This window comes from Coregonus clupeaformis, unplaced genomic scaffold, assembly GCF_020615455.1.
Source record: "Coregonus clupeaformis isolate EN_2021a unplaced genomic scaffold, ASM2061545v1 scaf0063, whole genome shotgun sequence".
NCBI lineage: Eukaryota > Metazoa > Chordata > Actinopteri > Salmoniformes > Salmonidae > Coregonus > Coregonus clupeaformis.
Window position 1 is genome coordinate 270,014 of NW_025533518.1, and position 26,627 is coordinate 296,640.

General features: G+C 49.0%; 1 protein-coding gene across 1 annotated transcript in view; it reads right to left on the minus strand.

The window, feature by feature from the left end:
- The window catches only part of angptl5 (angiopoietin-like 5), a 66,511-nt gene that overhangs the window by 21,492 nt on the left and 18,392 nt on the right, over positions 1-26,627 (minus strand). The window contains exons 4-7 of the mRNA XM_041872609.1: positions 26,523-26,616; positions 26,027-26,130; positions 14,437-14,557; positions 7,644-7,829 (exon numbers count right to left, since the gene is read on the minus strand). Of these exons, the coding sequence (XP_041728543.1) occupies positions 7,644-7,829; positions 14,437-14,557; positions 26,027-26,130; positions 26,523-26,616 (505 nt within the window). The remainder of the gene's footprint in view (positions 1-7,643; positions 7,830-14,436; positions 14,558-26,026; positions 26,131-26,522; positions 26,617-26,627) is intronic.

Consider the following 26,627-nt stretch of genomic DNA (forward strand, 5'->3'; position numbering starts at 1 on the left):
CATACCACACTGAGGTAAGATGGTTAAGCCGAGGTGCTGTGCTGAGGCGTTTCTTTGATTTACGAGAAGAAATTGAACAGTTCATGGAAGAAAAGGGCAAACCAGTGTTAGAATTTCATTCCGCAGAATGGATGCCGGACCTTGCATTTATGGTGGATGTTACAGAGCACCTGAATAACTTGAACAAACAGCTGCAAGGGCGCAACAAAGTTGTCACGCAGTATCATGACAGCATACGTTCTTTCAAGTTGAAGCTGTCATTGTGGGAGACGCAACTTGCCGGTGGTGATGCAGCTCACTTCCCCTGTCTGAAAAATGTGTGCGCGACCCAACATGTGGCAGACATGAAGCGGTTCAAAGATAAAATAACTGGACTGTTACGGGAGTTTGAGCAACGCTTTCAGATTTATGTTTATATGTTTTTATGTTGATGTGCTATTGTTTTTAATTGATTTTATTTTATTTGTATATTTTACCTATTCTTGATTCTGTGGTTCTTGCACTTGTTTGGGGAACAGGATTTCATTATATTTATCTACATTTCTGCCTGAGAAATGACACCCTGATATAGTTCTGTGATCTGTGATTTACTTCTGTGAATCACTGAGGCATTGTGTGTTTGTGTGTTCTTTGTCCTCAGAACTTTCAAATAACTTGAGGTGTTTTATGATTAATATTGATGTTGTGCTTGTACTATTTTGGACACACTGTCCTCAGGCTCCAGCTTTATGTTGTATGTTGATCGTATTAAAACAAAGAAAACAATCTGAAGTTGTTGTTTTTAAGTTATATATACCATGATTTTTCCGGTCCGGCCCACTTGGGAATAGATTTTCCTCCATGTGGCCCCTGAGCTAAAATGAGTTTGACACCCCTGCTTTAGACACTAAAATGAAATGTTTTGCTTTGTTTGTGAACCTGTCAAAAGTTTTTGATACTGTTGATCATGCTATTTTATTGACTAAGTTGTCCTCGATAGGCCTGAGCTCTGAGGCCTGTTCATGGTTTCATGATTATCTTAGTGACAGAACTCAGGCTATTGTGATTGATGGGTTTAAGTCTGAATTTCTTGAGGGGTCGATTTTGGGACCTGTTCTCGTCACTATTTATATAAACAAACACCATTGGTCAATCTGTTAAAAATTGTAAACTTCATCCATAAGTGGATGATCCTACTATGTATGCTATTGCCCCGACTGTTGATCTGGCTGTGTCAAAACTACAGTCAGATTGTATAGCTATGCAGGAATCCCTTGCTGATTTAAAACCTGTGCTTAATACAGGCAAAACGAAATGCATGTTGTATTTAAACTCTTGTAAGAATGTTTCAGATGAACTAAATGGTCACTCATTAAATCGTTCTCCAATTGAATGTTTTCCCGCATATAAATACTTAGGCATTTGGATTGATATGGATTTGACGTTTAAAAAACATATAGATGAGCTGGTTAAGAAGCTATGATTTAAAGTTGGCTTTTTCTACTGTCACGCCCTGACTCAGGGGACTCTTATTTGTTGAGTCAGGGTGTGATTTTCTATGTGGTGTATATCTATGTTTATATTCTAGTATGTGTATTTCTATGTTGGCCGGTGTGGTTCCCAATCAGAGGCAGCTGTCGCTCGTTGTCTCTGATTGGGGACCATACTTAGGCAGCCTATTGGCACTAGTGGGTTGTGGGATCTTGTTCCGTGTGAGGTATGTTGTTTGTGTACCTTGGACTTCACGTTTCGTTTCGTTTAGTTTGTTGTTTTGTCGTTGTTTATTCGTTTCAAATAAACATGTATGCATATCACGCTGCGCCTTGGTCTGACCCGTCTAGGAACGAACGTGACATCTACAGAAACAGATTGTGCCTTTCTCTAAGCAGTTCATCAAATGGCTTCCCGGACTATTGCATGGACCCTTTTTTGCACTGACTCTCTTACACTGGACTCTACCCACCCATTCACTAGACTCTACCCACACACTCACTGGAATCTACCCACACACTGTTCTCTACCCACACACTGTTCTCTACCCACACACACACTGGACTCTACCCACTCACTGGACTCTACCCACTCACTGGACTCTACCCACACACACACTGGACTCTACCCACACACTGGACTCTACCCACACACTGGACTCTACCACACACTGGACTCTACCACACACTGGACTCTACCCACACACTGGACTCTACCCACACACTGGACTCTACCCACACACTGGACTCTACCCACACACTGGACTCTACCCACACACTGGACTCTACCCACACACTGGACTCTACCCACACACTGGACTCTACCCACACACTGGACTCTACCCACACACTGGACTCTACCCACACACTGGACTCTACCCACACACTGGACTCTACCCACACACTGGACTCTACCCACACACTGGACTCTACCCACACACTGGACTCTACCACACACTGGACTCTACCCACACACTGGACTCTACCCACTCACTGGAATCTACCCACACACTGGACTCTATCCACTCACTGGACTCTACCCACACACTCACTGGACTCTACCACACACTGGACTCTACCACACACTGGACTCTACCCACACACTGGACTCTACCCACACACTGGACTCTACCCACACACTGGACTCTACCACACACTGGACTCTACCACACACTGGACTCTACCCACACACTGGACTCTACCCACACACTGGACTCTACCACACACTGGACTCTACCACACACTGGACTCTACCACACACTGGACTCTACCCACTCACTGGACTCTACCCACACACTGGACTCTACCCACACACTGGACTCTACCCACACACTGGACTCTACCCACACTGGACTCTACCCACACACTGGACTCTACCCACACACTGGACTCTACCACACACTGGACTCTACCCACACACTGGACTCTACCACACACTGGACTCTACCCACACACTGGACTCTACCACACACTGGACTCTACCCACACACTGGACTCTACCCCACACACTGGACTCTACCCACACACTGGACTCTACCCACACACTGGACTCCACCCACACACTGGACTCTACCCACACACTGGTACCCACACACTAGACTCTACCCACACACTGGACTCTACCACACACTGGACTCTACCCACACACTGGACTCTACCCACTCACTGGACTCTACCACACACTGGACTCTACCCACACACTGGACTCTACCCACACACACACTGGACTCTACCCACTCACTGGACTCTACCCACACACTGGACTCTACCACACACTGGACTCTACCTACACACACACTGGACTCTACCATCACACTGGACTCTACCCACACACTGGACTCTACCCACACACTGGACTCTACCCACACACTGGACTCTACCCACTCACTGGACTCTACCACACACTGGACTCTACCCACACACTGGACTCTACCACACACTGGACTCTACCCACTCACTGGACTCTACCCACACACTGGACTCTATCCACTCACTGGACTCTACCCACACACTCACTGGACTCTACCACACACTGGACTCTACCACACACTGGACTCTACCACACACTGGACTCTACCCACACACTGGACTCTACCCACACACTGGACTCTACCACACACTGGACTCTACCCACTCACTGGACTCTACCCACACACTGGACTCTATCCACTCACTGGACTCTACCCACACACTCACTGGACTCTACCACACACTGGACTCTACCACACACTGGACTCTACCCACACACTGGACTCTACCACACACTGGACTCTACCCACTCACTGGACTCTACCCACACACTGGACTCTACCCACACACTGGACTCTACCCACACACTGGACTCTACCCACACACTGGACTCTACCACACACTGGACTCTACCCACACACTGGACTCTACCCACACACTGGACTCTACCCACACACTGGACTCTACCCACACACTGGACTCTACCCACACACTGGACTCTACCCACACACTGGACTCTACCCCCCACACTGGACCCTACCCACACACTGGACTCTACCCACACACTGGACTCTACCCACACACTGGACTCTACCCACACACTGGACTCTACCCCCACACTGGACTCTACCCACACACTGGACTCTACCACACACTGGACTCTACCACACACTGGACTCTACCCACACACTGGTACCCACACACTGGACTCTACCCACACACTGGACTCTACCCACACACTGGACTCTACCCACTCACTGGACTCTACCCACACACTGGACTCTAACCACACACTGGACTCTACCACACACTGGACTCTACCCACACACTGGACTCTACCCACACACTGGACTCTACCCACTCACTGGACTCTACCCACACACTGGACTCTACCACACACTGGACTCTACCACACACTGGACTCTACCACACACTGGACTCCACCCACACACTGGACTCTACCACACACTGGACTCTACCACACACTGGACTCTACCACACACTGGACTCTACCCACTCACTGGACTCTACCCACACACTGGACTCTACCCACACACTGGACTCTACCACACACTGGACTCTACCCACTCACTGGACTCTACCCACACACTGGACTCTACCCACACACTGGACTCTACCCACACACTGGACTCTACCCACACACTGGACTCTACCACACACTGGACTCTACCCACACACTGGACTCTACCCACACACTGGACTCTACCCACACACTGGACTCTACCCACACACTGGACTCTACCCACACACTGGACTCTACCCACACACTGGACTCTACCCACACACTGGACTCTACCCCCACACTGGACTCTACCCACACACTGGACTCTACCCACACACTGGACTCTACCCACACACTGGACTCTACCCACACACTGGACTCTACCCCCACACTGGACTCTACCCACACACTGGACTCTACCACACACTGGACTCTACCACACACTGGACTCTACCCACACACTGGTACCCACACACTGGACTCTACCCACACACTGGACTCTACCCACACACTGGACTCTACCCACTCACTGGACTCTACCCACACACTGGACTCTAACCACACACTGGACTCTACCACACACTGGACTCTACCCACACACTGGACTCTACCCACACACTGGACTCTACCCACTCACTGGACTCTACCCACACACTGGACTCTACCACACACTGGACTCTACCACACACTGGACTCTACCACACACTGGACTCCACCCACACACTGGACTCTACCACACACTGGACTCTACCACACACTGGACTCTACCCACACACTGGACTCTACCCACACACTGGACTCTACCCACACACTGGACTCTACCCACTCACTGGACTCAACCCACACACTGGACTCTACCACACACTGGACTCTACCACACACTGGACTCTACCCACACACTGGACTCTACCCACACACTGGACTCTACCCACTCACTGGACTCTACCCACACACTGGACTCTACCACACACTGGACTCTACCCACACACTGGACTCTACCCACACACTGGACTCTACCCACACACTGGACTCTACCCACTCACTGGACTCAACCCACACACTGGACTCTACCACACACTGGACTCTACCACACACTGGACTCTACCCACACACTGGACTCTACCCACACACTGGACTCTACCCACACACTGGACTCTACCCACACACTGGACTCTACCCACACACTGGACTCTACCCACTCACTGGACTCAACCCAAACACTGGACTCTACCACACACTGGACTCTACCACACACTGGACTCTACCCACACACTGGACTCTACCCACACACTGGACTCTACCCACACACTGGACTCTACCCACACACTGGACTCTACCCACACACTGGACTCTACCCCCACACTGGACTCTACCCACACACTGGACTCTAACACACACTGGACTCTACCCACACACTGGTACCCACACACTGGACTCTACCCACACACTGGACTCTACCCACACACTGGACTCTACCCACTCACTGGACTCTACCCACACACTGGACTCTAACCACACACTGGACTCTACCACACACTGGACTCTACCCACTCATTGGACTCTACCCACACACTGGACTCTACCCACACACTGGACTCTACCCACTCACTGGACTCTACCCACACACTGGACTCTACCACACACTGGACTCTACCACACACTGGACTCTACCACACACTGAACTCCACCCACACACTGGACTCTACCACACACTGGACTCTACCACACACTGGACTCTACCCACACACTGGACTCTACCCACACACTGGACTCTACCCACACACTGGACTCTACCCACTCACTGGACTCAACCCACACACTGGACTCTACCACACACTGGACTCTACCACACACTGGACTCTACCCACACACTGGACTCTACCCACACACTGGACTCTACCCACTCACTGGACTCTACCCACACACTGGACTCTACCACACACTGGACTCTACCCACACACTGGACTCTACCCACACACTGGACTCTACCCACACACTGGACTCTACCCACTCACTGGACTCAACCCACACACTGGACTCTACCACACACTGGACTCTACCACACACTGGACTCTACCCACACACTGGACTCTACCCACACACTGGACTCTACCCACACACTGGACTCTACCCACACACTGGACTCTACCCACACACTGGACTCTACCCACTCACTGGACTCAACCCACACACTGGACTCTACCACACACTGGACTCTACCACACACTGGACTCTACCCACACACTGGACTCTACCCACACACTGGACTCTACCCACACACTGGACTCTACCCACACACTGGACTCTACCCACACACACATACTCTACTGACACTCCAACACACACACATACATGCATATTGACACCACACACACATACATGCATATTGACACCACACACACATACACACACATACACACACTTTCACACTCTCCACATATGCTTCTGCGTCTCTATCCTGATTGCCTCGTCACTTTTACCCCTATCTACATATACACATTATCTCAACTACCTGGTACCCCTGCACATCGACTCAATACCGGTACTCCTTATATATAGCCATGTTACTACCTGGTACCCCTGCACATCGACTCAATACCGGTACTCCTTATATATAGCCATGTTATTGTTATTTATTGTGTTACTATTTTCTGTTTTTATTTGCACATGTTCTTACTTTTTAACTCTGCATTGTTAGAAAAGGGCTTGTCAGTCAGCATTTCATGGTAAATTCTACACCTGTTGTATTTGGCGCATGTGACAAATACAATGTCATTTTATTTGAGAGAGAGACACACACACCCACACAGAAAGAAATTGAAGTGTGTGTACCTGCGCTGCCAGCGTATCTCCCCAGGTGGATGCTGTAGAAGTGTGTGTACCTGCGCTGCCAGCGTATCTCCCCAGGTGGATGCTGTAGAAGTGTGTGTACCTGCGCTGCCAGCGTATCTCCCCAGGTGGAGGCTGTAGAAGTGTGTGTACCTGCGCTGCCAGCGTATCTCCCCAGGTGGAGGCTGTAGAAGTGTGTGTACCTGCGCTGCCAGCGTATCTCCCCAGGTGGAGGCTGTAGAAGTGTGTGTACCTGCGCTGCCAGCGTATCTCCCCAGGTGGAGGCTGTAGAAGTGTGTGTACCAGCGCTGCCAGCGTATCTCCCCAGGTGGAGGCTGTAGAAGTGTGTGTACCTGCGCTGCCAGCGTATCTCCCCAGGTGGATGCTGTAGAAGTGTGTCTCGTTGTCGAGGCGGAAGTCATCGTATGATGCGTACGAGGAAGTGTCGTCACCAGAGACCAGAGCGATGTGCAGCTGGAAGCGAACCTCCTTCTGGTTGACGACGTGAAACACCTTCCTCAGACCCAGCCAGTGTTCGCCTACACACACACACACACACACACACACACACACACACACACACACACACACACACACGTATTATCAGACAAAACAGACAATAATGAACATACGGACTGTATAACAATAAAAACAAGAACTGAAATGAAAACCTCAATAGGAGGCTATAACAGAGGGGAGCTGGCAGGCTACAACAGAGGGGAGCTGGCAGGCTATAACAGAGGGGAGCTGGCAGGCTATAACAGAGGGGAGCTGGCAGGCTATAACAGAGGGGAGCTGGCAGGCTATAACAGAGGGGAGCTGGCAGGCTACAACAGAGGGGAGCTGGCAGGCTATAACAGAGGGGAGCTGGCAGTTTGATTAATGAGGTGGAGGCTATAACAGAGGGGAGCTGGCAGGCTATAACAGAGGGGAGCTGGCAGTTTGATTACTGAGGTGGAGGCTATAACAGAGGGGAGCTGGCAGTTTGATTACTGAGGTGGAGGCTATGACAGAGGGGAGCTGGCAGGCTATAACAGAGGGGAGCTGGCAGGCTATAACAGAGGGGAGCTGGCAGGCTATAACAGAGGGGAGCTGGCAGGCTATAACAGAGGGGAGCTGGCAGGCTATAACAGAGGGGAGCTGGCAGGCTACAACAGAGGGGAGCTGGCAGGCTATAACAGAGGGGAGCTGGCAGTTTGATTAATGAGGTGGAGGCTATAACAGAGGGGAGCTGGCAGGCTATAACAGAGGGGAGCTGGCAGTTTGATTACTGAGGTGGAGGCTATAACAGAGGGGAGCTGGCAGTTTGATTACTGAGGTGGAGGCTATAACAGAGGGGAGCTGGCAGTTTGATTACTGAGGTGGAGGCTATAACAGAGGGGAGCTGGCAGTTTGATTACTGAGGTGGAGGCTATGACAGAGGGGAGCTGGCAGGCTATAACAGAGGGGAGCTGGCAGTGTGATTACTGAGGTGGAGGCTATAACAGAGGGGAGCTGGCAGTTTGATTACTGAGGTGGAGGCTATAACAGAGGGGAGCTGGCAGGCTATAACAGAGGGGAGCTGGCAGTTTGATTACTGAGGTGGAGGCTATAACAGAGGGGAGCTGGCAGGCTATAACAGAGGGGAGCTGGCAGGCTATAACAGAGGGGAGCTGGCAGTTTGATTACTGAGGTGGAGGCTATAACAGAGGGGAGCTGGCAGTTTGAAGCACAACAAAAGTAAACTCAACAAGAACTGTTCCTCTTCTTCAAAACTCTAAGCTGCCATCACCATTCAGTTGCATCCATCGCCTTTCAGTTGGTTTGAAAGACCCAGGTTAAGAGAATGAATAAGAAAATATATTTAGTTTTTATCTTTGTTTATATACATTTTCGGTTAGCCATGTGTTATTACTATCAACTGATGATTGATATCGCTGCAGAGATGTGCCCGCCGCACATTAACTAGGCCTATAGACAGGGGCGTTGCCAAAGGGTTAATATCGCTGCAGAGATGTGCCCGCCGCACATTAACTAGGCCTATAGACAGGGGCGTTGCCAAAGGGCTGGCAGGGATTGCACCAGCCCACCCTGAAATATGATTGGCTCCCCTTGTTCCCCCCCCATTCTCATTGGGTCAGAGCACTGTCAATCTGGCTCAGATTGGAGCTGAAAAAAATATGTCCGCTTTTAGCGGATGAGACAAACAGAACGGTTTCAGGGAATGATGGCGGAAACTGATGTGGAGCTTGAATTGGATGGCGGTGGTGCATGGCCTTATTTCTATTACAGTATGGTGGATGACTGTCATTCATTTTCCATTCACTCAGTTCAATGTAACATCGATAGGTTTAGGCTACTTCATGATACTCTAATGTTCCCTATACCCATCATGAGGTTGCTATAACCTTGCCTATGAATGAAAGTTTACAACGTAGGAGCACACAGCTCGGAGACAAATTTGAGATGACAGACAGTGACCCATTCAGTACCGCCTTGCACACTCTTGCCTGCATCTAGCTGATCTAGGGTGTAATCATTAGTCCAACAGTTGCAAACAAGAGTTTCTATTGGACAAATTCAGGTATTTCTATCACCATTTCGTTTGCTTCCATTTAAGAAACGTTTTTCAACAGAATCGGCAGAATGAATACATCCCTGATCACGCATAAACACTGTTCACTTTCATAGCAGCCATTTTGTATTCCTTCTCGCCTCAATGCACTCTCCTCCTCTCACCTTTTCCCTTCGTTTGTGGACTTCAATGAACAACACTTCAGCTGTGTGACCAGGTGAAAAAACCTTTCCAAGCCAAACCATGTCATAACCGCTACACACAGCCTCCATCGCTGTCCCCATATTAAGTAACATCCTAGTCAACATAGCTAATAGAACTAATGCGTTAGTAAACGTTGCAGTGTATAGTCAGTAAGCAGTTACACCGGCGGGCCCCGGTGGCAATACATTAATAAAACCAAAAGCTTACCTTGACTTGGAAGAGTTCCAGTGTTGTGTTGGATAGTCATAGCCAGCTAGCTAACATAGCATCCCTCTGTTTGAGCCGGGTGTTTGAGTAACTAAAATAGCCAGCTGCATTTGCTAGCTAAGTGAAACTAAAAGTGAAAAAAATTACGAAATCTCTCTCTCTCTCTCTCTCTCTCTCTCTCTCTCTCTCTCTCTCTCTCTTGCTTCTCCTTTGTTACAGGAGGGGGTCGCAGTTCCGGAGCGATCCACTAGGTGTCCTCCTCCGATAACCGTAGGCCCCTTCTCACTCACAGTCTGGACTAATCAGTATCCTATTGGTGTCACCTGTGTCTACCTGTTCACCTGTGTATTTATGCCCTCACTTCCCTGTGTTCCCTTGCTCAGTTTTCTCTGCTAGTTTCTCTATGTCCTGCAGTACTAATCAGTGTCTGATCGGAGAAGTATGTACAGGTACTCGAGAAGTGTTCTCCCTGTTTCGTTGTTGTTTTCAGTCGTAGTTACTATTTCGTATTTTGGCTGTCAGACGGTTTTTGGAGATTTATTTGCTCCACCTTTCTTTTATCGTGTTAAGTCCGTTATTTTGTATCCTGGTTTTGGGACCACCAGTAAAGATCCTTGTTTCACCATCTCAGCCCACTGCCTACTGTCTATCCTGCACCGCATCTGAGTCACACCTCACACCAACCCTTACACTCCTTCATTTTTTAAGAAATTAATTTGTTCAAAACTATTGTCTTTCTCTCTCTTTGAGTCAACTACTCACCACATTTTATGCACTACAGTGCTAGCTAGCTGTAGCTTATGCTTTCAGTACTAGATTCATTCTCTGATCCTTTGATTGGGTGGACAACATGTCAGTTCATGCTACAAGAGCTCTGATAGGTTGGAGGACGTCCTCCTGAAGTTGTCATAATTACTGTGTAAGTCTATGGAAGGGGGTGAGAACCAAGCGCCCCCTAGGTTTTGTATTGAAGTCAATGTACCAAGAGGAGGACGGAAGCTAGCTGTCCTCCGGCTACACCATGGTGCTACCCTACGGAGTGCTGTTGAGGCTACTATAGACCTTCATTGCAAAACAGTGTTTTTTAAATAAATTATTTGGTATAAATTATTTAGTATAGTTTTATCTAAAAAGGATAACATTTTCAATGTTTTACCATGTTAAATTGTATGAAATTCACAACCACATATCACAGTCATAGCAACATAGTACATTTTCCCTCAAAGAAGCAAAGTCAGTGCTACTAGGAAAAGACAAGTGCAGGTAAAACATTTTTTTATTGTGATATTTATTTAAGATACTCTTTGGGTTTCAGACGTTTTTGGAAGATGGGCAGGGACTCCGGAAGGGCAACTCCCGCTCAGCCCAGTCAAAGCTCTTCTCTGTCCCTGCACCTCAATTGTGGAACGAGTCTCCCCCTAAAGCCAGGACAGCGGAGAGCTTGGACTGGGCTGAGCGGGAGTTGGGAAGAAGATGAAACCAGATGTTGCAGAACGGAGTGCTCGGGTTGGGGAGTTTGAGCATAGCCTGAAAGCAGAGAAGGGCAGTTCCCCTTGCTGCACCAGGGTCTTCAAGTGGATGCGAGCTTCAACTGGAAGCAGGTGGCAGGTGCGGAGGAGACATGGGAGAACTTGGGAAGATTGAACACCAGGCGGGCAGTAGCATTCTGAATAAGTTAGAGGGGTTTGATGGCACAAGTGGGGAGCCCAGCCAACAGAGAGTTGGAGTAGTCTAGATGGGAGATGACAAGTGCCTGGATTAGGACCTGCGCCGCTTCCTGTGTGAGGTAGGGTCGTACTCTTTGGATGTTGTAGATTATGAACATGCAGGAGCGAGGTACTGCTTTGATGTTCGCAGAGAATGACAGGGTGTTGTCAAGGGTCTTGCCAAGATTCTTTGCACTCTGGGAGGTGGACACCTTGGAGTCGTCAACAGTGGTGAAGGACTTGGAGCGGGGGGAAGAGCAGCAATGTCTTGTTATAATATAATAATATGCCATTTAGCAGACGCTTTTTATCCAAAGCGACTTACAGTCATGCGTGCATACATTTTTGTGTATGGGTGGTCCCGGGGATCGAACCCACTACCTTGGCGTTACAAGCGCCGTGCTCTACCAGCCGTGCTCTACCATCCAAGCTGAGATATCTGCCAGCCATCCAGAGATGCATGTCGCCACCTGGGTGTCAGAACGGGGGAAGGAGAAAAGTAGTTGAGTGTCATCCTCATAGCAATGATAGGAGAGACCATGTCAGGATATGACGGAGCCGAGTGACATTTGTAAAAAATAATACATCTAGTACTGCTGATGCTGATTATGTCTAGTAGGAAAAACAAGATATGCCCAACTTAGTCGCCCTGGCTGCGTTGTCTTGACTGTGTTGTCTTGACTGTGTTGTCTTGGCTACGTTGTCTTGGCTGTGTTGTCTTGGCTGCGTTGTCTTGGCTGCGTTGTCTTGGCTGCGTTGTCTTGGCTGCGTTGTCTTGGCTGTGTTGTCTTGGCTGCGTTGTCTTGGCTGTGTGCTTCGGGTCGTTGTCCTGTTGGAAGGTGAACCTTCGCCCCAGTCTGAGGTCCTGAGTGCTCTGGACCAGGTTTTCATCAAGGATCTCTCTGTACTTTGCTCCGTTCATCTTTCATCTTTTCCTCGATCCTGACTAGTCTCCCAGTCCCTGCCGCTGAAAAACATCCCCACAGCATGATGCTGCCACCATCATGTTTCACCGTAGGGATGGTGCCAGGTTTCCTCCAGACGTGACGCTTGGCATTCAGACCAAAGAGTTCAATCTTGGTTTCATCAGACCAGAGAATCTTGTTTCTCATAGTCTGAGAGTTCTTTAGGTGCCTTTTGGCAAACTCCAAGCGGGCTGTCATGTGCCTTTTACTGAGGAGTGGCTTCCGTCTGGCCACTACCATGAAGGCCTGATTGGTGGAGTGCTGCAGAGATGGTTATCCTTCTGGAAGGTTCTCCCATCTCCACAGAGGAACTCTGGAGCTCTGTCAGAGTGACCATTGGGTTCTTGGTCACCTCCCTGACCAAGGCCCTTCTCCCCCGATTGCTCAGTTTGGCCGGGCAGCCAGCTCTAGGAAGATTCTTGGTGGTTCCAAACTTCTTCCATTTAAGAATGATGGAGGCCACTGTGTTCTTGGGGACCTTCAATGCTGCAGAAATGTTTTGGTACCCTTCCCCAGATCTGTGCCTCGACACAATCCTGTCTCTGAGCTCTACGGACAATTCCTTCGACCTCATGGCTTTGTTTTTGCTCTGACATGCACTGTCAATAGTGGGACCTTATATAGACAGGTGTGTGCCTTTCCAAATCGTTTCTAATCAATTGAATTGACCACAGGTTGACTCCAATCAAGTTGTAGAAACATCTCAAGGATGATCAATGGAAACAGGATGCACCTGAGCTCAATTTCATTCTCATAGCAAAGGGTCTGAATACTTATGTAAATAAGCCAACACTTCAACATATTTCTAAAAACCTGTTTTCGCTTTGTCATTATGGTGTATTTTTTCAATATAATCAATTTTAGAAATATGGCTGTAACGTAACAAAATGTGGAAAAAGGAAGTGGTCTGAATACTTTCCGAATGCACTGTATATTATTTCCAAAAAGTCCAAAAATGGAAGTAGCAGATTGCCCCTTTAAGCACAATAAAAAAAAGTTTGGTTGATCTGAACTGTTTTCGAACATCTCCTGCATCTATACTGTAGATATAGTCTGTAGTCTGTAGTCTGTAGTCTGTAGTCTGTAGTCTGTAGTCTGTAGTCCAAACTAGCTTAAAAAATAGAATCAAATCAACTGTAATGAAATGCTTACTTTATCATAGACTAACAACTATATTGATCTAAACTGCAAAACTACAAGAAAAAACGTTGACATAGCTATGCATTTATTTAACCAGATCTCTTTTACACACCCTAACCAAGACAGAGCAGACCAGCAGCAGACAAGTGAGGACGTCGATGTTGTACAGAATGAGAGGTTTACTGCTAGACATGTCACACACAGAATACATGCACTCTCTCTCACACACACACACACACACACACACACACACACACACACACACACACACACACACACACACACACACACACACACACACACACACACACACACACACACACACTCACACACTCACACACACACTCACACACAGACACACACAGGTTACCTGGCAGGTGTCCAAAGCCGTCTGTGTAGTCTGTCCAGGGCCGTCCGAAGTCTGTCATTCCGTCTGTCCTCCTCTGCATCACCGTCCAGCCCCCATCCATATAATCCATCTCACAGAACACCTAGGGAGGAGGGAGAGAGTGTGTCCATCTCACAGAACACCTAGGGAGGAGGGAGAGGGTGTGTCCATCTCACAGAACACCTAGGGAGGAGGGAGAGAGTGTGTCCATCTCACAGAACACCTAGGAGGAGGGAGAGAGTGTGTCCATCTCACAGAACACCTAGGAGGAGGGAGAGGGTGTGTCCATCTCACAGAACACCTAGGGAGGAGGGAGAGAGTGTGTCCATCTCACAGAACACCTAGGAGGAGGGAGAGGGTGTGTCCATCTCACAGAACACCTAGGGAGGAGGGAGAGAGTGTGTCCATCTCACAGAACACCTAGGGAGGAGGGAGAGAGTGTGTCCATCTCACAGAACACCTAGGAGGAGGGAGAGGGTGTGTCCATCTCACAGAACACCTAGGGAGGAGGGAGAGGGTGTGTCCATCTCACAGAACACCTAGGGCGGAGGGAGAGAGTGTGTCCATCTCACAGAACACCTAGGGAGGAGGGAGAGAGTGTGTCCATCTCACAGAACACCTAGGAGGAGGGAGAGAGTGTGTCCATCTCACAGAACACCTAGGAGGAGGGAGAGGGTGTGTCCATCTCACAGAACACCTAGGGAGGAGGGAGAGGGTGTGTCCATCTCACAGAACACCTAGGGAGGAGGGAGAGGGTGTGTCCATCTCACAGAACACCTAGGGAGGAGGGAGAGGGTGTGTCCATCTCACAGAACACCTAGGGAGGAGGGAGAGGGTGTGTCCATCTCACAGAACACCTAGGGAGGAGGGAGAGGGTGTGTCCATCTCACAGAACACCTAGGAGGAGGGAGAGGGTGTCTCCATCTCACAGAACACCAAGGGAGGAGGGAGAGAGTGTGTCCATCTCACAGAACACCTAGGAGGAGGGAGAGGGTGTCTCCATCTCACAGAACACCTAGGGAGGAGGGAGAGAGTGTGTCCATCTCACAGAACACCTAGGAGGAGGGAGAGGGTGTGTCCATCTCACAGAACACCTAGGGAGGAGGGAGAGAGTGTGTCCATCTCACAGAACACCTAGGAGGAGGGAGAGGGTGTGTCCATCTCACAGAACACCTAGGGAGGAGGGAGAGGGTGTGTCCATCTCACAGAACACCAAGGAGGAAGGAGAGGGTGTCTCCATCTCACAGAACACCTAGGAGGAGGGAGAGGGTGTGTCCATCTCACAGAACACCTAGGGAGGAGGGAGAGGGTGTGTCCATCTCACAGAACACCTAGGGAGGAGGGAGAGAGTGTGTCCATCTCACAGAACACCTAGGGAGGAGGGAGAGAGTGTGTCCATCTCACAGAACACCTAGGAGGAGGGAGAGGGTGTGTCCATCTCACAGAACACCTAGGGAGGAGGGAGAGGGTGTGTCCATCTCACAGAACACCTAGGGAGGAGGGAGAGGGTGTGTCCATCTCACAGAACACCTAGGGGAGGAGGGAGAGGGTGTGTCCATCTCACAGAACACCTAGGGAGGAGGGAGAGGGTGTGTCCATCTCACAGAACACCTAGGGAGGAGGGAGAGGGTGTGTCCATCTCACAGAACACCTAGGAGGAGGGAGAGGGTGTCTCCATCTCACAGAACACCAAGGGAGGAGGGAGAGAGTGTGTCCATCTCACAGAACACCTAGGGAGGAGGGAGAGGGCGTCTCCATCTCACAGAACACCTAGGGAGGAGGGAGAGAGTGTGTCCATCTCACAGAACACCTAGGAGGAGGGAGAGGGTGTGTCCATCTCACAGAACACCTAGGGAGGAGGGAGAGGGTGTCTCCATCTCACAGAACACCTAGGAGGAGGGAGAGGGTGTCTCCATCTCACAGAACACCAAGGGAGGAGGGAGAGAGTGTGTCCATCTCACAGAACACCTAGGAGGAGGGAGAGGGTGTCTCCATCTCACAGAACACCAAGGGAGGAGGGAGAGAGTGTGTCCATCTCACAGAACACCTAGGAGGAGGGAGAGGGTGTCTCCATCTCACAGAACACCAAGGGAGGAGGGAGAGAGTGTGTCCATCTCACAGAACACCTAGGAGGAGGGAGATAGTGTCTCCATCTCACAGAACACCTAGGGAGGAGGGAGAGAGTGTGTCCATCTCACAGAACACCTAGGAGGAGGGAGAGGGTGTGTCCATCTCACAGAACACCTAGGGAGGAGGTAGAGGGTGTCTCCATCTCACAGAACACCTAGGAGGAGGGAGAGGGTGTCTCCATCTCACAGAACATCAAGGGAGGAGGGAGAGAGTGTGTCCATCTCACAGAACACCTAGGAGGAGGGAGAGGGTGTCTCCATCTCACAGAACACCAAGGGAGGAGGGAGAGAGTGTGTCCATCTCACAGAACACCTAGGAGGAGGGAGAGGGTGTCTCCATCTCACAGAACACCTAGGGAGGAGGGAGAGAGTGTCTCCATCTCACAGAACACCTAGGGAGGAGGGAGAGGGTGTGTCCATCTCACAGAACACCTAGGGAGGAGGGAGAGAGTGTGTCCATCTCACAGAACACCTAGGGAGGAAGGAGAGGGTGTCTCCATCTCACAGAACACCAAGGGAGGAGGGAGAGAGTGTGTCCATCTCACAGAACACCTAGGGAGGAGGGAGAGAGTGTGTCCATCTCACAGAACACCTAGGGAGGAGGGAGAGGGTGTGTCCATCTCACAGAACAACTAGAAGGAGGGAGAGGGTGTGTCCATCTCACAGAACACCTAGGGAGGAGGGAGGAGGGAGAGGGTGTGTCCATCTCACAGAACACCTAGGGAGGAGGGAGAGAGTGTGTCCATCTCACAGAACACCAAGGGAGGAGGGAGAGGGTGTGTCCATCTCACAGAACACCTAGGGAGGAGGGAGAGAGTGTGTCCATCTCACATAACACCAAGGGAGGAGGGAGAGGGTGTGTCCATCTCACAGAACACCTAGGGAGGAGGGAGGAGGGAGAGGGTGTGTCCATCTCACAGAACACCTAGGGAGGAGGGAGAGGGTGTGTCCATCTCACAGAACACCTAGGGAGGAGGGAGAGGGTGTCTCCATCTCACAGAACACCAAGGGAGGAGGGAGAGGGTGTGTCCATCTCACAGAACACCTAGGGAGGAGGGAGAGGGTGTGTCCATCTCACAGAACACCTAGGGAGGAGGGAGAGGGTGTGTCCATCTCACAGAACACCTAGGGAGGAGGGAGAGGGTGTCTCCATCTCACAGAACACCTAGGGAGGAGGGAGAGGGTGTCTCCATCTCACAGAACACCTAGGAGGAAGGAGAGGGTGTCTCCATCTCACAGAACACCTAGGAGGAAGGAGAGGGTGTCTCCATCTCACAGAACACCTAGGGAGGAGGGAGAGGGTGTCTCCATCTCACAGAACACCAAGGAGGAGGGAGAGGGTGTGTCCATCTCACAGAACACCAAGGAGGAGGGAGAGGGTGTGTCCATCTCACAGAACACCAAGGAGGAGGGAGAGGGTGTGTCCATCTCACAGAACACCTAGGGAGGAGGGAGAGGGTGTGTCCATCTCACAGAACACCTAGGGAGGAGGGAGAGGGTGTGTCCATCTCACAGAACACCAAGGGAGGAGGGAGAGGGTGTCTCCATCTCACAGAACACCTAGGGAGGAGGGAGAGGGTGTGTCCATCTCACAGAACACCTAGGGAGGAGGGAGAGGGTGTGTCCATCTCACAGAACACCTAGGGAGGAGGGAGAGGGTGTGTCCATCTCACAGAACACCAAGGAGGAAGGAGAGGGTGTGTCCATCTCACAGAACACCTAGGGGGAGGGAGAGAGTGTGTCCATCTCACAGAACACCAAGGAGGAAGGAGAGGGTGTGTCCATCTCACAGAACACCTAGGGAGGAGGGAGAGGGTGTGTCCATCTCACAGAACACCTAGGGAGGAGGGAGAGGGTGTGTCCATCTCACAGAACACCAAGGAGGAAGGAGAGGGTGTGTCCATCTCACAGAACACCAAGGAGGAAGGAGAGGGTGTCTCCATCTCACAGAACACCAAGGGAGGAGGGAGAGAGTGTGTCCATCTCACAGAACACCAAGGAGGAAGGAGAGGGTGTCTCCATCTCACAGAACACCTAGGGAGGAGGGAGAGGGTGTGTCCATCTCACAGAACACCAAGGAGGAAGGAGAGGGTGTCTCCATCTCACAGAACACCAAGGGAGGAGGGAGAGAGTGTGTCCATCTCACAGAACACCAAGGAGGAAGGAGAGGGTGTGTCCATCTCACAGAACACCTAGGGAGGAGGGAGAGGGTGTGTCCATCTCACAGAACACCAAGGAGGAAGGAGAGGGTGTCTCCATCTCACAGAACACCAAGGGAGGAAGGAGAGAGTGTGTCCATCTCACAGAACACCAAGGAGGAAGGAGAGGGTGTGTCCATCTCACAGAACACCTAGGGAGGAGGGAGAGGGTGTGTCCATCTCACAGAACACCTAGGGAGGAGGGAGAGGGTGTGTCCATCTCACAGAACACCTAGGAGGAAGGAGAGGGTGTGTCCATCTCACAGAACACCTAGGGAGGAGGGAGAGAGTGTGTCCATCTCACAGAACACCTAGGGAGGAGGGAGAGAGTGTGTCCATCTCACAGAACACCAAGGAGGAAGGAGAGGGTTTGTCCATCTCACAGAACACCTAGGGAGGAGGGAGAGAGTGTGTCCATCTCACAGAACACCAAGGAGGAAGGAGAGGGTGTGTCCATCTCACAGAACACCTAGGAGGAGGGAGAGGGTGTGCCGGGTGTGTTTCAAGTTTCAAAGTTTATTCATCACGTGAAGTTACAACAGGTGTAAAACAGTACAGTGACATTCTTACCTTGAGCGCTCTTCCCAACAATGTAGTGATTTTATGAAATAAAAATAAAAACCACAGAAGAACTACAATGTGAGTTAGAAACACAAGAATGCAAATATATACAGGTCAGCGTCAGTACCTTATTGAATGTGCAGGGGTACTGGCGTATCATACAGTGCATTCGGAAAGTATTCAGACACATTCACTTTTTCCACATTTTGTTACGTTACAGCCTTATTCTAAAATGGATTAAATTAAATGTTTTACTCATCAATCTACACACAATACCCCATAATGACAAAGCGAAAACAGGTTTTTATGAAATTTTACAAATGTATTAAAAATAAAAAACAGAAATACCTACATTTACATAAGTATTCAGACCCTTTACTATAAGACTTAATATTGAGTTCAGGTGCATCCTGTTTCCACTGATCATCCTTGAGATGTTTCTACAACTTGATTGGAATCAACCTGTGGTAAATTCAATTGATTGAACATTATTTTGAAAATTTCACCTTTATTTAACCAGGTAAGCCAGTTGAGAACAAGTTCTCATTTACAACTGCGACCTGGCCAAGATAAAGCAAAGCAGTGCGATAAAAACAACAACACAGAGTTACATATCGGGTAAAACAAAACATACAGTCAATAACACAATAGAAAATCTATATACAGTGTGTGCAAATTTAGCAAGTTATGGAGGTAAGGCAATAAATAGGCCATAGTGCAAAATAATGACAATTAGTATTAACACTGGAATGATAGATGTGCAAGAGATGATGTGCAAATAGAGATACTGGGGTGCAAATTAGCAAAATAAATAACAATATGGGGATGAGGTAGTTGGGCGGGCTAATTACAGATGGGCTGTGTACAGGTGCAGTGATCGGTAAGGTGACAACTGATGCTTAAAGTTAGTGAGGGAGATAAGTGTTTCCAGCTTCAGAGATTTGTGCAGTTTGTTCCAGTCATTGGCAGCAGAGAACTGGAAGGAATGGCGGCCAAAGGAGGTGTTGGCTTTGGGGATGACCAGTAAAATATACCTGCTGGAGCGCATACTACGGGTGGGTGTTGCTATGGTGACCAATGAGCTAAGATAAGGCAGGGATTTGCCTAGCAGTGATTTATAGATGGCCTGGAGCCAGTGGGTTTGGCAACGAATATGTAGTGAGGACCAGCCAACAAGAGCGTACAGGTCACAGTGGTGGGTAGTATATGGGGCTTTGGTGACAAAACGGATGGCACTGTGATAGACTACATCCAATTTGCTGATGACATCGCCGAAGTGAAGGATCGGTAGGATAGTCAGTTTTACGAGGGCATGTTTGGCAGCATGAGTGAAGGAGGCTTTGTTGCGAAATAGGAAGCCGATTCTAGATTTAACTTTGGATTGGAGATGCTTAATGTGAGTCTGGAAGGAGAGTTTACAGTCTAACAAGACACCTAGGTATTTGTAGTTGTCCACATTCTCTAGGTTAGACCCATCAAGAGTAGTGATTCTAGTCGGGTGGGCGGGTGCCAGCAGCGTTCGATTGAAGAGTATGCATTGTAAATGTAAATGTAAATGTAAATACTTGTGTTTAAGAGCAGTTGGAGGCTACTGAAGGAGTGTTGTATGGCATTGAAGCTCGTTTGGAGGTTTGTTAACACAGTGTCCAATGAAGGGCCAGATGTATCCAAAATGGTGTCGTCTGCGTAGAGGTGGATCCGAGCGTCACCAGCAGCAAGAGCAACATCATTGATATACACAGAGAAAAGAGTCGGCCCAAGAATTGAACCCTGTGGCACCCCCATAGAGACTGCCAGAGGTCCAGACAACAGGCCCTCCGATTTGATACACTGAACTCTATCTGAGAAGTAGTTGGTGAACCAGGCGAGGCAGTCATTTGAGAAACCAAGGCTATTTAGTCTGCCAATAAGAATGCGGTGGTTGACAGAGTCGAAAGCCTTGGCCAGGTCGATGAAGACGGCTGCACAGTACTGTCTATTATCTATCGCGGTTATAATATCGTTTAGGACCTTGAGCGTGGCTGAGGTGCACCCATGACCAGCATGGAAACCGAATTGCATAGCGGAGAAGGTACGGTGTGATTCGAAATGGTTGGTGATCTGTTTGTTAACTTGGCTTTCAAAAACTTTCGAAAGGCAGGGCAGGATGGATATACACTGTAGTTCTGTAACAGTTTGCATCTAGAGTGTCACCCCCTTTGAAGAGGGGGATGACCGCGGCAGCTTTCCAATCACTGGGGATCTCAGACGTTACGAAGGAGAGGTTGAACAGGCTAGTAATAGGGGTTGCGACAATTCCGGCGGCTCATTTTAGAAAGAAAGGGTCCAGATTGTCTAGCCCAGATGATTTGTAAGGGTCCAGATTTAGCAGCTCTTTCAGAACATCAGCTGTCTGAATTTGTGTGAAGGAGAAGCGGGGGGGGCATGGGCAAGTTACAGCGGAGGGTGCAGAGCTGGTGGCCGGGGTAGTGGTAGCCAGGTGGAAAGCATGGCCAGCCGTAGCAAAATGCTTGTTGAAATTCTCGATTATTGTAGATTTATCGGTGGTGATAGTGTTTCCTAGCCTCAGTGCAGTGGGCAGCTGGGAGGAGGTGCTCTTATTCTCCATGGACTTTACAGTGTCCCAAAACTTTTTGGAGTTAGTGCTACAGGATGCAAATTTCTGTTTGAAAAAGCTAGCCTTTGCTTCCCTAATATAAGGTCCCACAGTTGACAGTGCATGTCAGAGCAACAACCAAGCCATGAGGTCGAAGGAATTGTCCGTAGATCTCCGAGACAAGATTGTGTCGAGGCACATATCTGGGGAAGGGTACCAAAACATTTCTGCAGCATTGAAGTTCCCCAAGAACACAGTGGCCTCCATCATTCTTAAATGGAAGAAGTTTGGAACCACCAAGACTCTTCCTAGAGCTGGCCGCCCGGCCAAACTGAATAATCAGGGGAGAAGGGCCTTGGTCAGGGAGGTGACCAAGAATCTGATGGTCACTCTGACAGAGCTCCAGAGTTCTTCTGTGGAGATGGGAGAACCTTCCAGAAGGACAACCATCTCTGCAGCACTCCACCAATCTACTCAGGATTGAGGGAAAGATGAACTGAGCAAAATACAGAGAGATCCTTGATGAAAACCTGCTCCAGAGCACTCAGGACCTCAGACTGGGGTGAAGGTTGACCTTCTAACAGGACAATGACCCTAAGCACACAGCCAAGACAACGCAGGAGTGGCTTCAGGTCAAGTCTCTGAATGTCCTTGAGTGGCCCGGCCAGAGCCCGGACTTGAACCCGATCTAACATCTCTGGAGAGACCTGAAAATAGCTGTGCAGCGACGCTCCCCATCCAACCTGACAGAGCTTGAGAGGATCTGCAGAGAAGAATGGGAGAAACTCCCTAAATACAGGTGTGCCAAGCTTGTAGCGTCATACCCAAGAAGACTTGAGGTTGTAAATGCTGCAAAAAGTGCTTCAACAAAGTACTGAGGAAAGGGTCTGAATATATATGTAAATATGATATTCCCGTTTTTATTTTGAATACATTTGCAAAAATTTCTAAAAACCTGTTTTTGCTTTGTCATTATGGGGTATTGTGTGTAGATTGATGAGGGGGGGGGGGAATAAGGCTGTAACGTAACAAAATGTGGAAAAAGTCAAGGGGTCTGAATACTTTCCAAATGCGCTGTATATACAGGTCAGGGTCAGTACCTTATTCAATGAACAGGGGTACTGGAGTGGTTGGATATACAGGTCAGTACCTTATTCAATGAACAGGGGTAGTGGAGTGGTTGAGGTACACTATATATACAAAAGTATGTTGACAGCCCTTAAAATGCCATGCAATCTCCATAGACAAACAATATAATGGCCTTACTGAAGAGGTCAGTGACTTTCAACGTGGCACCGTTATAGGATGCCACCTTTCCAAAGCCGCAAAGTTGTAGGCCACACAAGCTCACAGAACGGGACCGCCGAGAGCTTTAGCGCATAAAAATTGTCTTTCGGGGGTTGCAATGCTCACTACCGAGTTCCAAACTGCCTCTGGACGCAACGTCAGCCCCAATAACTGTTCGTCAGGAGCTCGCCACTATTGGACTCGGTGGAAGCTGTCGGCTGGAGTGGTGTAAAGCTCGCCGCCATTGGACTCTGGAGCAGTGGAAACGTGTTCTCTGGAGTGATGAATCACGCTTCACCACCTGGTAGTCCGAATCTGGGTTTGGCGGATGCCAGGAGAACGCTACCTGCCCCAATGCATAGTGCCAACTGTAAAGTTTGTTGGAGGAGGAATAATGGTCTGGGGCTGTTTTTCATGGTTCGGGCTAGGCCCCTTAGTTCCAGTGAAGGGAAATCTTAACGCTACAGCATACAATGACATTCTAGACGATTCTGTGCTTCCAACATTGTGGCAACAGTTTGGGGAAGGCCCTTTCCTGTTTCAGCATGAAAATGCTCCTATGCACAAAGCGAGGTCCATACAGAAATGGTTTGTCGAGATCAGTGTGGAAGAACTTGACTGGCCTGCACAGAGCCCTGACCTTAACTCCATCGAACAGCTTTCGGACGAATTGGAACGCCGACTGCGAGCCAGGCCTAATCGCCCAACATCAATACTAATGGTAATATACTAATGGTAATATACAGTGGGGAAAAAAAGAATTTAGTCAGCCACCAATTGTGCAAGTTCTCCCACTTAAAAAGATGAGAGAGGCCTGTAATTTTCATCATTAGGTACACGTCAACTATGACAGACAAATTGAGAAAAAAATTCCAGAAAATCACATTGTAGGATTTTTAATGAATTTATTTGCAAATGATGGTGGAAAATAAGTATTTGGTCACCTACAAACAAGCAAGATTTCTGGCTCTCACAGACCTGTAACTTCTTCTTTAAGAGGCTCCTCTGTCCTCCACTCGTTACCTGTATTAATGGCACCTGTTTGAACTTGTTATCAGTATAAAAGACACCTGTCCACAACCTCAAACAGTCACACTCCAAACTCCACTATGGCCAAGACCAAAGAGCTGTCAAAGGACACCAGAAACAAAATTGTAGACCTGCACCAGGCTGGGAAGACTGAATCTGCAATAGGTAAGCAGCTTGGTTTGAAGAAATTAACTGTGGGAACAATTATTAGGAAATGGAAGACATACAAGACCACTGATAATCTCCCTCGATCTGGGGCGCCACGCAAGATCTCACCCCGTGGGGTCAAAATGATCACAAGAACGGTGAGCAAAAATCCCAGAACCACACGGGGGGACCTAGTGAATGACCTGCAGAGAGCTGGGACCAAAGTAACAAAGCCTACCATCAGTAACACACTACGCCGCCAGGGACTCAGTGCCAGACGTGTCCCCCTGCTTAAGCCAGTACATGTCCAGGCCCGTCTGAAGTTTGCTAGAGTGCATTTGGATGATCCAGAAGAGGATTGGGAGAATGTCATATGGTCAGATGAAACCAAAATAGAACTTTTTGGTAAAAACTCAACTCGTCGTGTTTGGAGGACAAAGAATGCTGAGTTGCATCCAAAGAACACCATACCTACTGTGAAGCATGGGGGTGGAAACATCATGCTTTGGGGCTGTTTTTCTGCAAAGGGACCAGGACGACTGATCCGTGTAAAGGAAAGAATGAATGGGGCCATGTATCGTGAGATTTTGAGTGAAAACCTCCTTCCATCAGCAAGGGCATTGAAGATGAAACGTGGCTGGGTCTTTCAGCATGACAATGATCCCAAACACACCGCCCGGGCAACGAAGGAGTGGCTTCGTAAGAAAAATGTCAAGGTCCTGGAGTGGCCTAGCCAGTCTCCAGATCTCAACCCCATAGAAAATCTTTGGAGGGAGTTGAAAGTCTGTGTTGCCCAGCGACAGCCCCAAAACATCACTGCTCTAGAGGAGATCTAGATGCATGGAGGCATGGGCCAAAATACTAGCAACAGTGTGTGAAAACCTTGTGAAGACTTACAGAAAACGTTTGACCTGTGTCATTGCCAACAAAGGGTATATAACAAAGTATTGAGAAACTTTTGTTATTGACCAAATACTTATTTTCCACCATAATTTGCAAATAAATTCATAAAAAATCCTACAATGTGATTTTCTGGAGAAAAAAAATGCTCATTTTGTCTGTCACAGTTGACGTGTACCTATGATGAAAATTACAGGCCTCTCTCATCTTTTTAAGTGGGAGAACTTGCACAATTGGTGGCTGACTAAATACTTTTTTTCCCCACTGTATACAAGTAGACAGGAGTAATAGTGACTAGTAGCAGGATAAATAGATAGATACTAATGGTAATGGCAATCAATAATCAATGAACAGTAGTGTAATGGAGTAATACATCTAATCAATAATCCTTTTAGCAGCAGCGTACGTTGTGTCTGAGTGGGTAGAGACCTGTGGGTGGGCAAATAGTCAGTGTGGATAGTATGTGGGAGAGGGAGAGCAGTAGCAGTTAGCCATTTAACAATGTTTTGGCCAGGGGACAGAAGCTGTTTAGGAGTCTGTTGGTCTGAGCCTTGATGCAGCAGTACCGCCTGCCAGACGGGACCATGGAGAACAGTCCATGTCTCGGGTGGCTGGAGTCATTGGACATTTTTCATGCTTTTCTCAGACACCGCCTGGCATGTACATCCTGGATGGCTGGGAGCTCACCTCCAGTGATGCACTGGGCCATGTGTGTGTGTGTTTACCTCAAAGGCAGTGTCCGTGTTCTCAGGGTGGATGATATAGATGCCGCTAGGGATCGTAGGAACGACAGAGCCCAGAGTGTCCTTAATGTCACTGCAGTCACGACCTGCACACACACACACACACACACACACACACACACACACACACACACACACACACCCGACACGGTTTCAGCAGTCTACAGAGGCAGTAGAGTGACAACGGGTTGGCAGGCAAGGATGTCATGAGTGTTACTATGGCGACTGTTACCGTGGGGAGTGTTTGTTACTGTGGGAACTGTTACCACGGGGAGTGTTTGTTACTATGGGACTGTTACCACGGGTGGAATTTCATGAGGACTGTTACCATGGGGAGCATTACCATGGGGACTATTATCACGGGGAGCATTACCATAGGGACTGTTACCACAGGGAGCGCTACCATGGGGACTGTTACCGTGGGGAGCATTACCATGGGGACTGTTATCATGGGTAGTGTTACTATGGGGACTATTACCGTGTGACTGGACAGGCTTGGCTGAGTAAATCTCAGTGTTGCTCCTCTGCACCTCCGAGCTCAGTGTCTGAACTTTGGTCATCAGCTCTGTCACCTACTCACACA